We start from the raw sequence: 14,140 nt of genomic DNA, 5'->3' as shown, positions 1-14,140 counted from the left end.
CACACACACACACACAGACATCCCATTACATCACAAATAAACAAAACTATAAGTCTGGATAAGGTCCATATAGGCATTCTTTTAGGGAGCTGTCTATAAATTAAAGTAATTTAAAAATGAAACATTTTTGAAATGCAAGAGAAGAGTGAAAAGACAAACTAAGGCAACTAAAAGGTATTGTTACATCCATCGATAAGAAAGGACTGATAGCCACAGTATCTAAGTCACACCCATAAACCAATAAGGTAAACAGTCTACTACAAAGGGCAAAAGACATGAACAGGCGTTTCATAAATGCCAAAATACAAATGAAAAATTAATATGAGAAAAGATGCTCAATCTTATCGGAAATTAACAAGAGAAATTCCATTTACAGTTGTGAATAACACATCCACAGACCACCACCACATGGATAAAAACTAAATCTAGCTCTGTGTGTGACTGTGTGTGTGTGAGAGAGAGAGAGAGAGAGCATGCGCACACACATTTTTAATCCCAGAACTCTTGAGATCAAGAACTCAAGTTCAAGACCAGCCTGGTCAACAGAGCTAATTCCAGGACAGCCAGGGCTACACAGAGAAACCCTATCCCGAAAAACTAGAAGTTAAATTAAATCTAGCAATGTTAAATTTCGTTTTTGGCTTGTTTGAGACAAGGTCTCACTATGTAGGTAGCTCTGGCTGTCTTCGAACAAGCTTTATAGACCAGGTCATCTTTGCCTCCCAAGAGCTGGATTGAAGGCGTGTGCCACCACACCCAGCTTAGTGGAACTCAACTTTTTTACTCTTCGGTTAGGCAAATTCCATCCATTCATTTGCATATTTAGATATATTGACCCGTGTTCCGTAGCCTTGGTGTGTAATTGGAAAAAAAATCCACCAATCCACCAAAGAAAGAGGTCTTTGCTGCCCTGGCCCAAATCCTCCTGCAGTGCCTAAAACAGACAGCAGGGGGAGCAATTTCATCACTAAGGCCACCTTTCCTCCCCTTCAGTCATTTAATAGAACTGGATGAAGATTGGAAATAGAAATTCTATTCCAGTTTTTCTTCGGGCTTTCTCTGTGTTCGTGGGCCCATCATCTCCTTCCTGTACATTTCCTCATCTATAAGGAGAGCCAAGAAGCTTTTCCAGGGAAGAAATCCCACGATCAATAATCATCTCCAATAAATCATGCCTAGGCTCATGAGTTATGATGAATGGTGTCTACTGCCCATGACGCTGTCCCATGAATGCCCTATGGAAAGGAGAGCAGGAAATTCCCTGTGATAAAATGACGATAGATGTATGTTCTCAGGAAGGAAGTGATAGGAAAGTCAATCGCTAATTAAGAAAATGCCCCACAGCCCAATCTTATTGGATTCCAGTTCCCAAGTGAGGTTCCCTCTTCTCAGATGACTTTAGCACGTGTCAAGCTGACATAAAACTACCCAGGAACTCTTCCTGAGATCTGTGAATCATTCTCACAGATTATCAGGTCTATGAGAGGGGGTCATAGAAACTGAGATAGCTGGTCCATCAGAAGCACAGCAGAGCCAAGGACTGGGATTGTCACCTACAATGACGCGGTTTAGGAGCCTAAGCTCTCAACCTGTGGGATCTGATGCCAACTGCAGGCAGCTATCGAAATTGAATTGAATTGTCCATTTCTTTCTGAAAATTTGGAATATAGGTCTCTCTCACATGCACATGCACACGTGCATGCACACACACACGCACACATACATACATTTGATATCGAGAATAGTTTGTAATTGAAGAAGAGCATATTAACCCAACAGAATGGAAGCACCGATCTCTAAAACTGACCAGGGCATGAGTTATCGGAAGAAACTGAGGCACCGCTCTGCCAGGATGTAGGACACTGAAGAGATCAGAGATCTAGACAAGACAGGTGTTTCTGGATTGGTGGCTGACCAGGAAGCAAAAGGACACTTGAAACAGTAGTTGAAGCCTGGTGGGGTCTGTGCTTTGGAGGTGCAATTGGCTCTAGGTGGAGCTCTGGAGCAGGACAGTCTGAGGGCTGGGGGCTTCTTGTGCAGTTTGCTCTCAAGAGGGCTCAGAGACACAACCCAGGGAACAGCAAAACTGATACGCAGTAACAACCACGTCTGGTAAAAGAGCAAGAATTCTCTATACTACTCTTGCCACTATGTACCTGTGAAATTCGTGCAAAGTAACTTAGTTTTTAAAATGTTCAAGGAAGGGGGCTGGAGAGATGGCTCAGGGATTAAGAGCACTGATTGCTCTTCCAGAGGTCCTGAGTTCAATTCCCAGCAACCACATGGTTGGCTCATAACCATCTTTAATGGGATCTGATGCCCTCTTCTGGTGTGTCTGAAAAGAGCTACAGTGTTTTCATATACATTAAATAAATACATCTTTTAAAAAAATGTTTAAGCAAACAGAAAAGGATGTAGATATAAAGTTTCCTCAAATCCAGGGGGCACATAAGCTTTTCTGGTTGTTATTTTATTTTATTTTTCTGAGCCAGAGTTCTCCTTATGTAGCTCAGGCTAGCCTGGAACTTGGAGTGCTTCTGCCATAATGTCTTAGGTGCTAGGATTACAGGTATGTGCCACCATGCCTTGCTTATTATACACATGGGGCTTTAAAAGTTCTGCCTGCTTGGTTACATGCAGAAAGCAGCCTTTAATTATGCCTGAATATTTACTTATATAAATATACCTCTGGGCAGTCTGGTAAGTCTGATATTCTGCATCATTCAGAGCCCAGTACTGAAGATCTTATTTCCATTTCCTTATTTTTTTTCACTCACTATGTTGTTGTGCATTGCAGATAATTAAATAGTGTACTTTTTATAGAACAATCCTGCTAACGAAAACAGTCGCTTTTACTTGTAGCTAAGAACCTTTTATTAGATGTCGTCAGTACTCTGTTCCAAGCTACATCCCCCATCTGATTTATAAGCTGGAACCCAAGCTCCGAGACTCAATACAAGGCAGAGGCCATCGTTATTAACCCACTTTCGGGTGGTAAGCTCAGACACAGCAAGGGTGGGGACTTATCAAAGCGAGTGGCGGAGCTGAGATTGAGCCCAGGGCGTCTGTCTCTAGCCCCCATATTTTTGAAGCGCCTTTTTGTGTTTAGAGCACATTTTAAAGGTTTGTTTTGTTTTGTTTTGTTTTGTTTTCATAGCTGGGTATGGTGGGTTACACCTTGCAATCCCAGAATTCAGGAGGCAGAGGCAAGTGCATCTCTGTGAGTTCAAGGCCAGCCTAATCCACATGGCTAATTCCAGACTAACCAGGGCTATATAGAAAAACACTGTCTTAAAACCAAAAAAAGTTTCTTCGGGGTAGAGACTATGCCTCTCTCTGCACCCACATTCGTCCTCAAGCAGGTTTAAGATCATGTACTCAGAAGTGACACTTAGCTGATAGTCTGAGCCTGGCCAGCAGGTTTGTCTGATCGTATTCTGAACTGTTGTCCACCTACTGTGACGTAAGCACTGTCTCTCTCCAGGTTGTAATGTCTAAGAGGCAAAGCATCTGGTGAGGAATAGGAAATCAGAGAAAGAGACCATTTTCCTCCGTGTAGGACCAAGGCTCCTTCCGAAGAAGGGACCAGGATGCCCCTCTGCCTATGCCTAAGGATGAATTGAACTCAGAGCACAGATTGTACGTTCAACATTTCACAACCTAGAGAGAAAGCTCGTGGGCTTTCTGGAAAAGCAGATCCCTAGGCACAGGACACATGTGAGAAGCCGGGAGTAAAATGCTTAGGAAGGGTGGCAAATGAGCAGGTCCTCCTCCCAACAGGGGGTATCAAGGCTCTGGCCACAAACAGCAGCTTATCTCTGGGAGGCAACAAGGAAACCTCAGAGGGGTCAGCAGGGCTACATCTCCCTGTCTCTGTCTCTGACTCTCTCTCTCTCTCTCTCTCTCTCTCTCCCTTTCTCCCTCTCTCTCTCTCTCTCTCTCTCACACACACACACACACACACACAGAGAGAGACAGAGACAGAGAGAGACAGGGAGAGACAGACAGAAAGACACCCCCACCTCATGCCCACACCCAGGAGCTCCCTGGCTGTCCTCTGGCTTTTACCTACAGCCTCACTCTCAAAGTACTCCCTGACTAGTAACCCCCTTTTATTCTTCATCCTTGTTTGGGTGATAAATCACAAGGTACCGTACTCAAATCCCACTTTATACAAGCTGCCAGTGGAGGCTGTTGCCTCTCGGTCGACTGTAAATCCCTTTGAAAGAGGAGACAGGGAGCCTGAGTTATAACTACAAACCTAGCTCTCCCCTCAGCAGTAGAGAGATGAGCTGTTTCCAGTCCCTGTCAGAGGAACAGCACTGCTGACTTCTACACAGGGACCAGGCTCGCTTGTGCTCTTCACTAGGCATGTGCTAGCTACTGAGCTGCGCCCCAGCCCTGACCTGGCTTTTTTGAGTGGTCTTAATGGCGAAATCAGCAGGCTATGTAAGTGGGTTGACAAAACTACACGCTCACTATGCTAAGAAGGTGTGCAAAGTGTCACAGCCCGTGTCTCAGGATAGCTGTACTTCACCACAGACCCCTCTAAAGTGAAAGAATGGTTTGAACAAACACAACCCCTCCCCCTTCCTAGACATTGACAAGTTTATCTGGTGCCGACCACCATTCCGAATAGTGGTCCAAATACAAATATCTAAGTAAACATACTCGCTGCCATCTTTACGTGGCGACCCTGACGCTTACATACCTGCACCTCCAGATTTAAAGTGGAGCAGATGTCGTGGGGCCCTTTGAAGAATCCAAACGGCTTATATAAATTGTTCACATTAAAGGATTCTATGTCATCACCCACTTCCTATTTAATTCTATCACCAGTTGAAAATATCAATGCAGCTTTGTCTCCGGTTTATGTAAAAGCAAGGACTACAGGCCGCTTCTTCCAAAATGAGGTGTTTTAAGGATGCAGGCTGCTTTTCCTACTGTACCCATCTCTGTGAGATCTGAGGAACTGGGGTTTCGTGAATAGAAAGGGTTCCTTTAGTGAGCCATTTAGTAGACTTTTTTTTTTTTAATCCTTTTAGAAAATGCCGTGCTTGCTCAGAATCACTTCATCAAATTCGAGCTGTCTTTGAATGGGAGTCCGCTATCAGCGTGTTTACCTGGGGTTTCTTTTTGATTCCCTAAGTTCTTCGGGTAGTTTAAATGCTAGAATCCAATTGCAACTAACCTATTTGTTGATAAAACCGTGAGTGATAGGCTTAGCGGAGTACATTTTAGGCTCCTGTCAGACGTAGGACTCTGTGAGGGTTCAGCTATTGAAAGAGGTAAGGTATCATTTCAAAGGGATTCATATGAGTGGCCTTTGAAGCATTTCTTACAAAAATCGCAGGATTTTAACAGTGGGAGGAAAAGAAAGCCGGAAATGAGAAGAATGAAGAGAGCTCCAGGCCGGAGAAGCAGCTGCCATGGAGGCTGAGGAGACTTGGTAGGAACTACGAGGTGCATCCACTGGACGAGGAGGGAGGAAAGCCATGGGAAGTACGGAGCATCTCCGGAGGGTGGAGCAAGTGAGCGGGTGGATGTGGCTAAGCCTTTGCTGATAGGTCTACGCTAGGTAGGACTGGGAAGTCAGGGGCAAAAACCAATCTGAAAGATTTTGCCATTGTTAAAAACAAACAAACAAACAAACAAACAAACAAACAAACCGGGTTGGACTGGGATACCCGTGAGCGCAGAAGAGAGGTTTCTGTTGGGTGGAGGCTGGGGATGGGACCCAGGCTTTTAGCCTCTGGTGTTTGGTTGGTTTGGTAAGATAGGGTCTTGCTGTGAAGCCCAGGCTAATACAGACCTCACTATTCTCCTGCTTCAGTCTCCTGAGCACTGAGATTAAAGGTACAGACCACCTAACTCTGCCTGGAATAGGTTTAAGTCAGGATTCTAAACTTAAGAATATCTAAACCTCTATGTATACACTGCTCTGAGAAGTGGGTATTCCACAAGAGGTCTGGGGCTTTGAGCCTGGGCAGCGACGGTCATCTGTGTGGCCAGATGGGCATTGGGATGTGTTTGCTCCTAATGTCTATCCTGTACTCAGTAGCAGGGGACAGCCATGTAGCAAGGTGTAAACGCATCCCTCCAATCTCCAAAGTACTCATGCCCATGAGGGGGCCTTTTGTTGAGTGGATGCAGTGCAGAGGGAAGGTTGGAGACTATAAAGGAATAAATCAACTTGACACAGGCCTATGCCTGAGGAGGGTCTTGGAGGGGTTAGCACAGGAGGAGGTAACAAGAGGAAGAAGCCACATAAAAAAAATAAAAAAAAAAAAAACGAAGAAAAGATGGCTAAAGGTGGAGGTCTCGAGCATGAGGACATTTATTTAGCGAGCAAGACAGCAGTCAAGAAGCAACAACCCCTTGCTTGAAGTGGGGAAGCCGAGAAGCCAAAAATCAGAGGCACCAGGGAGATGCCTCAAAACATAGTAATGGACAGAGGTCAGAAAAAGAAGGCGGGAGAGAGAGTCTGGTGTGAGAATTCCTCAGTTACCAATGCCTCGCTGTGCTCAGTGCCAGAGAGCACAGGCCTGTCTTTGCTTGACAACAGGCAGAGCCTGTTAGATGCTGCTGCACACACTAACTGATTTCCCCAGAGCACTTGCACAAACAAGCAATGGATAGGGACCCTAACCCAACCAGGTCTCTTCCGAGGAAGACCCCTCACATGCCTGGCCTCCAGTCCCACTGTGGTCAGTCAGAGTGGAAGCCATGTCTCAATGTCTAGCTGGCAAAGGGACACGCTTAGAGACGCACACGTTTCTCCTATGTTCCTAAGTGGGCCAAGAACCGAGTTGGATATGTGAAGGCTGAGGAGGTGGCACAGGGTTGGGTGAAGCTGGTGGGCCCGTGGTAATCATTGTGGGGCAAAAGGGACAGTGATACTCTGGGTCCTAGCTAGAACACAAAAGCCATTTCAAAAGGTGGATTTTTTTTTTCATTAAAAGATCAAGTCTAGACTAGAATAGTCTAGGTCTAGCAGAATGTAGTATTTCTTTATATGTCTGAGAGTGCTCATTTTTATTTTTAACATACATGTAGAAGTATTCATGCATTTGAATTGTTCATACCTTCTTGCCTTCCTTGCCTTTGTTTTTTGAGAATTTGATATTTCCTTTCAAAATGATTTTTACGGCTGGAGCTGGGAAAACAAAAGGAGAACAGGCCAGGAGAGCAGATGAGGCAGCAGGAGAAAAAAAAACACCAAGTGCTTTCTCTCAGCCACAGGCACTTCCACTAGGGTAAGAAAATTCACAGTGCCCTTTACAGAGAAAAGCCCTTCCTCACAGAGAGACATGCTTAGGCCTCCTGTGGGGACGTGGCTGGCTGTCGTGTTTGCATGCCTCAGAGAGACATAAGCTAGCAGGCTTTCTGAGAGCTGCTGTTCTCAGTTTAGCATTGTCCCTGGAAGCCAGCTGTGAGCTCTGTGTGTCCCCAAATGCCAGAATAGGAAGGACTTTCTGCCTCCTATCTAGAACAGCACCCTGAAGAAGGGGAAGCCAGTGGCTTTCTGAGTGGCAGGACGGCCAGCAGCAGAAAGCAGCCCATAGTGACACTGGGATGTGGGGGAGGATTCAGTGCTGGGATGTGGGGGGGGACTCAGTGCTGGCATGTAGGGAGGCCTCAGTGCTGGGATATAGGGAGGACTCAGTGCTGAGATGTGGGGGGACTCAGTGCTGGGATCTAGGGAGGACTCTGCGCTGGGATGTAGGGGATGGGAAGAAACTCAGTGCTAGCATGTAGGGAGGCCTCTGTGCTGGGATGTGGGGGGACTCAGTGCTGGGATGTGGGGAGCATTGTGCTAGTGTGTATTCAGACTAGATGCTCATGGCGCCACTTTATTTTGCTTTTGATGTTTTGAAGCAGGGTTTCACTACATGTTCAGGCTCAACCTCCCAGCTGAGGCCCTCCTGTCTCAGGCCCCAGGGATGGGATTGTAGACACACCCCAGCACAGCAGGCTATCTGCCATCTGAGAAGTTTGAGAAGAGGTTGCTGAGCAGGTGTGGAGGCACACACCCGTAATTTCATCACCAGTGAGGTTAAGGCAGGAGGAGCACTACAAGTTCAAGACCACCCTGTTCTATGTAGTGAATTCCAGACCTGTTAGGGCTACACAGTATAAAAACCTATCTCCCACCCTCCCCTTCAATAAAACAAACGGGGTCAAACAATTAAACCAAAGCCTCCAGTGCCCAGAACAGTGACTGAAAGTGAGAAAATCAAATTCCTGATTGTTTGTGAGATTGAGGGGCTTTCTGTCCCTGCTCCCCTCTGGTCCCACCGCTCACCCCAGCAGGTGTTTTTGTAACCGGCTGGGTCCAGGCTGACTCTTCGTAGGATGATGCCAGGTTAAAGCCTCCATTCCACACCCTGGAGTGGAGAGAAATGGTCCAACCCTCCATTCCAATGCACTAAAATGCTAAGCCTCCACTCTGCCCCGGAAGTTGGCCTCCAGGAGACCCAGTGAAAACAGTCAAGATCAGCAATGGAAAACAACCTTCTTTAGCCTCAGCAGAAACACGCCTTTGTGGAGGTTGTGTCCTGAGAACCGAATGGGCAGTGAGGAGTGGACCTATGGCCAGAACCAGCTTGAGCTGGCTACAGTGTAGCTTCTGTAGCTTTGGCTTCCTTGGCAGCCCTGAACAGTTTCTATGTATGGACCAGTCCCCTAAGCCTCTTCCCCAGGCAGGAAATGGAGAAGTCTGAGACAGCCCAGCCACTTGTCCCAAGGTTACAGTGGAGTCTATCCCTAGATCCGGCTGTCTCTTCCAAATAAGCTCACTGTGACAATTAGGGAAATCTCTGTGTCCATTCAATATCAAGATTTTTTTTCCAGACCATTTGGGCTGTTTAGTTGAACTGTTAATACTTATGGGAAACTGTCTTTTTGTTTGTTTGTTTTGTTTTGTTGTTGTTGTTGGAGTTTTTTTGTTTGTTTGTTTTTCTTTTTTCTTTTTGGTTTTTCGAAACAGGGTTTCTCCATATAGCCCTGGCTGTCCTGGCACTCACTTTGCAGACCAGGCTGGCCTCGAACTCAGAAAACCACCTGCCTCTGCCTCCCGAGTGCTGGGATGAAAGGTGTGCCTCACCACTGCCCGGCCTGTCTTTTTGTATAGATCACACATGGTCCAAAATACAACATTCATCGAGTACAGGCTATGAGACAGTAAACACAAGCTTAAGAGGCAGTCAGTCCTGAGTTCAGGTCTTACTTTTGTCACTATTTGTGTGTGCATGTGGGTGTGTGCATGTGCCTGTGTGTCCAGATGGTCCTCAGGGCCTTGTGCACACTAGTCAAGTGCCTTTCATTGAACTACACCTCCAGCCCTGCCTGCTCTGTTCTTTACCCTCAAACATACACTGAGCTCCTGCTCTGTGATGCTGGACAGAGAGTGATGTTGAAGACGGGTGTTAGGCTCATCATGACACATCCCAATGTATGTTTATCTTCTAGAGCCACGCCCCAGTGATGTGATTTTGGGCTAGTCACTCTTGCTAAGTATTGTGAGGGTTAAAGGGCTTGGTTCACATTCTGTCCAGAAGACACGGGTGGCCCTCATTAGGTGCTGTTTCCCTGGGCTCCCAGGAGACTCCCAGGAGATATTCGTGGAATATATTATGGGGTTCTCCAAGGCCATCCTCAAAGAGCTCTGGGGACAGAGACAACTGCATGTGTATGGTTTATGCTGCTTTATGTAGTGTGCTTGCTGGGGCCATGGCCACTGTAAGCAAAGTCAAAGAATTTCAGGGGCCACCACTCCCCACCCACCCACTGGTCTCCAAAGGTGCTATCAGCAGTGTGTGTGTGAGAAGCTCAGAGAAGTACAAGCTGGTTCATCCGTTTTGCCTGGGCATGAAATCACCTAATCCAAAGAAAATCATAGTGAAATGTATCGGTTTGAGGCAAAGCAGAGCTCGAGACCTCACGGAAAGCCGGAACCTTGACTCTAGGAGCTAATTTTAAGGACTCCGAATACATGATCTGACTCTGGTTTAGGTAAAGGATGTGCACACTGGCCGGTCCTTCCCTCAGTATCCCACCCAGCCGTGTCTTTGGTGTGAAGACAGACTTCGCCGTACAGATGATCTTGCAGCCCAGGGGCTTCTTTGGTGGGCTCTGTGCACAGAGGGGCCGAGTGGCTGTTTCACAGGTCGGCGTGCACATCATTTACAGGGTGTAAGTCATGCTGGACAGGGTATTAATAAACGTGAAGCTGCCATCTGGCAGCACCGCCGACAACGGTACCTTCACTGTCATCGCTGTCCTCAGAGCCGTGCGGCCTTGTGGGTTTCTTCGTGACAGGCGGTTTCCAGGGAGGCGAGGCCAGAAGCTGCACTAGCTTCTTCTCATAGGTCTTTCTGGTGGAAGCTGAGGGACACAACAGGGAACTAAGCCGTTCTGGGTTGCATATACAGGATTCGAGCTGTTTTATAACCCAGCCCTCTCTTCTAGGACCTTACATGATTGGCTACGTATGGCTGGCTCTTAACAACGAGACGGCCCCCCACAGCCAGCCGCTCAGCTCATTCTTCCCATTATATAAACAGGTAATATCTGCAGAGTATCAATAACCAGGTACTGAGTCTCTCTGAGAGCAACTGGGACAAAGTTGTTTATGAGGGATAGAGATAATGGAAATAGAGGGCACATATAAAAACCCAAGAGGGCTAATATGATAAAAAAAAAATTGGACTTTTAGCACTAAGAAATAAAAAATAACAACAAGCCCTCCCCCTCCCTGGCCTTGTATCTCCTTCTGTAAGGGCCTAGACTGTCTGCTACCTCTTCCTGCCATATGGCTGTTTTCCTCTCTATTTTCAGTGGCTTTTACTGCATATGTTCCTTCTACTTCTCTGCTTTAAATTTTGGAATTAGCTCGTAAGCAGCAAATGAATACACACACACACACACACACACACCCTGCCCCCATCCCCAGTATTAACTGCAGACCTACGTAGTATTGGGCCAGGTGTGAATCCAAGCTTCATAAGATGTTTGTGCAGCTCATAGTCACTCAGACACTTCACATCCACCATGGTGATCAAAACGTGGCCTCTTCTCTGGCAGTGGAGTCCTTGAAACAGGAAAATATTAAATTCATTAAGGTCGTCGTTTCACAAATAAATACTACCGCTAGACTTACACCTGCATCCCCCCCGCTGGGCTGGCAGGGCTGGCAGGGCTAGGGGACCCATGGCCCCTTCTGTCTGCCAGAGGCTCCTATGGCACTGGTAGCCTTGGTGAACAACTCGACAGACTTCCACACTATTCCAGGTTCTTGAGGATCAGTGATTTCAAACTTTTCTGCTTAATGAAGGTAAGAAAACTTACCTGGATAAAATGATATTTCCACAACTGCTCTGGAACTCTGCTCAGGACTCAAGCGCCCCGAAGATAAGCCGTTAATTAAATGTGAATGAGGTGAGAGAGATTTGTTTTCTGTAAGCTAGAAGAGTTATTTATTGCTGCCCTCTTTTTTCCTGCGGCTACCCAGGGCTTAGAGCAGTCCAGGATTACAGGCTGAAGCAGGTTTCACTCGTGCACTGAGCACAATGAGATGCAGTTTTTTTTTTTAAAGGATTAAAAATTTTCCAATTATGAGTATTTTGTGCGTGTGTGCATATGCATACGTGTAGATGGGTGGGTATCAGAGTGCACGTGTAGAGGTCTGCGGACAACTTGTGGAATCAGTTTTCTTCTGACACTGTATGGATGGGCAGGCAAGGGCATTTACTGACTGAGCTATGTGGTTGTGGTGGCCTTCAATCAGGCCACTAGAAAACAGTGTGGTCAGTGAACTGGGCCAACACTTAATTCTTACCACAGATTGAGTCACATAGGTCTGTGAAGTCTTGGTCTGTCTAAATCTGTAGAGCCTCAGCTCAATTAGTTTTATCCCCTTTATCTCTTGATTCCTACCTCCAAAACCGACCCCTGTCACCCATTTAATAAAGTTGGGAGAGAGGGTGGATCACTCATTCGCAGAGCCTTTTTGAAGGCTCTGCCATACAGAACTGGTTTATTGCATCCCATTTCTAACAGGTTTCAAGGAATTTCAATATTGCAGTAAAAACAAGCTAAGTGCTCAGCACCACAGGAAGATCGGGCCCCGTTCCAATGACTTTTTATTGGTGCTCGATCAATGTCCTATTAGGAAGCTCGTCATAAACAAGCTGGAAGAAAACAGGAGTTGTGACCTAGGACAGAGTGCTCAGGAACATGCGCTTGGGCAATTTTGTGCTTCAAACTAGGCTTCTTTTCAAAAACGTAGTCCTGGTTAATGTTAACATCCTCCTCCTCCTCCCCTCCTCCTCCTCCTCCTCCTCCGTGTGCCTGGGAAGCTGGATGGACCTTTCCAGAATACAGAAGTCTAACCCTGGAAAGGTAAAAGGCTCAGCAGCTCAGATTTTTTTTTTTTTTTGTACTGGAGGCACACTTAGGCAGATCCGGCCGACATTTGTTCCAGAGAACAGCTGTCTGTTGTTTCCCTTGCTTCCCCAAAATAACCTTCCAAAGAGCTCTCATCAATTTCAAGTGACATTAGACAATTGCCTAGAGGGAACACACATATGGAAGACGGATATTCAAATGGAATCCAACTGGATGATGAACCCACTCACCCCTTCACATGGTTGTCTGAAGTCTATGCAATCAGTCTGGTTACTTTAGCTAGGTGAGACTCACCCGAGGGTTACCATGAACAACTGCCCCTTCTCCAACTGTTAGATATTATGATAATCATAATACTGACAGTGTGACATCAGCACCACACCTTCACCCCAGCAACACTGATGAGAAAACCAGATGATGGATTTAAGCTAAACTCAAACAGAAGGAGGCGCTGGCCAGCTCCGGAGGTGGAACACCAAGGAGAAAACATGAGGGTACAAGGTACCACTGAGCACAGGGAGCAAGGAGCTGCATGAGACTACGCAGTGCCAAGAAATGGAGAGGAGAAAAGAGACAGAAAGCAAATGGCAGCATCCAAGCCACCAACCAAGACCCACGGGGAAACAGGAAAGCGGAAGAGAGTTGTATCCACATCAAAAGTTTTTTTCCATTAAGAAAATAAGAATCACCAGGCAGTGGTGGTGCACACCTTTAATCTCAGCACTTGGGAGGCAGAGACAGGAGAATTTCTTTTTTTTTTTTTTTTTTTTAAAGATTTATTTATTATATGTAAGTACACTGTAGCTGTCTTCAGACACTCCAGAAGAGGGCGCCAGATCTCATTGCGGATGGTTGTGAGCCACCATGTGGCTGCTGGGATTTGAACTCTGGACCTTCGGAAGAGCAGTCGGGTGCTCTTACCCACTGAGCCATCTCACCAGCCCCGACAGGAGAATTTCTAAGTTCAAGTCCAGCCTGGCCCACAAAGTGAGTTCCAGGACAGCCAGGGCTATACAGAGAAACCCTGACTCAAAGAAAGAAAGAAAGAAAGAAAGAAAGAAAGAAAGAAAGAAAGAAAGAAAGAAAGAAAGAAAGAAAGAAAGAAAGAAAGAAAGAAAGAAAGAAAGAAAGGAAGAAAGAAAAAAGAAAAAAGAAAAAAAAATCAGGCGGGGGTGGAGTGGGGTGGGGGCAGTATACTCCTTTAATCCCTGAGGCATCGGCAAGTGGATCTCTGTGAGTTCGAGGCCAGCCTGGTCTACAGAGCAAGTTCCAGGACAACTAAGGTTACAGACAGAAACCCTGTCTCAAAAAATAAAAATAAATAAAAATAAAAACAGGCTAGAGAGATGGCTCAGTGGTTAAGAGCACTGACTGCTCTTCCGAAGGTCCTAAGTTCAAATCCCAGCAACCACATGGTGACTCACAACTATCTGTAGCAGGATCTGATGCCCTCTTCAGTGTGTCTGAAGACAGCTACAGTGTACTCATATACATAAAATAAATAAATAATTTTTAAAAAACAAAGACAATGAAACAAAATGGAAAGAAAAGAAAAGAAGAATCAGGGGCTGGCAACATGACTCAGCAAGTAGTTCAGTGGGTAAAGACATTTGCCACTAAACTTGAAGACTTGAGTTCCATTCCTTAGGGCTCACATGGTAGAAAGAACCAATACTTGAAAGTTGTCGGGCTGGTGAGATGGCTCAGTGGGTAAGAGCACCCGACTGCTCTT

The 14,140-nt window shown here is 46.1% G+C and overlaps 1 protein-coding gene across 2 annotated transcripts in view; it reads right to left on the bottom strand.

Annotated features, from left to right (window-relative positions):
• The window catches only part of Lemd1 (LEM domain containing 1), a 31,203-nt gene extending 18,510 nt beyond the window's left edge, over positions 1–12,693 (bottom strand). The window contains exons 1-4 of one of the 2 annotated variants that reach the window (XM_021170943.2): positions 12,639–12,693; positions 10,973–11,092; positions 10,264–10,386; positions 7,086–7,156 (exon numbers count right to left, since the gene is read on the bottom strand). In XM_021170943.2, the coding sequence (XP_021026602.1) occupies positions 7,086–7,156; positions 10,264–10,386; positions 10,973–11,054 (276 nt within the window). In that variant the 5' untranslated portion in view covers positions 11,055–11,092; positions 12,639–12,693. Of the gene's footprint in view, positions 1–7,085; positions 7,157–10,263; positions 10,387–10,972; positions 11,093–12,638 lie in introns of those variants that run through there. The other variant, XM_021170949.2, reaches the window with a different exon arrangement.
• Between the last annotated feature and the right edge of the window lie 1,447 nt (positions 12,694–14,140).

This window comes from Mus caroli, chromosome 1, assembly GCF_900094665.2.
Source record: "Mus caroli chromosome 1, CAROLI_EIJ_v1.1, whole genome shotgun sequence".
Taxonomy (NCBI): Eukaryota; Metazoa; Chordata; class Mammalia; order Rodentia; family Muridae; genus Mus; species Mus caroli.
Note: the sequence above shows the minus strand (reverse complement) of the source record. Positions and strands in the feature narration are given on the sequence as shown.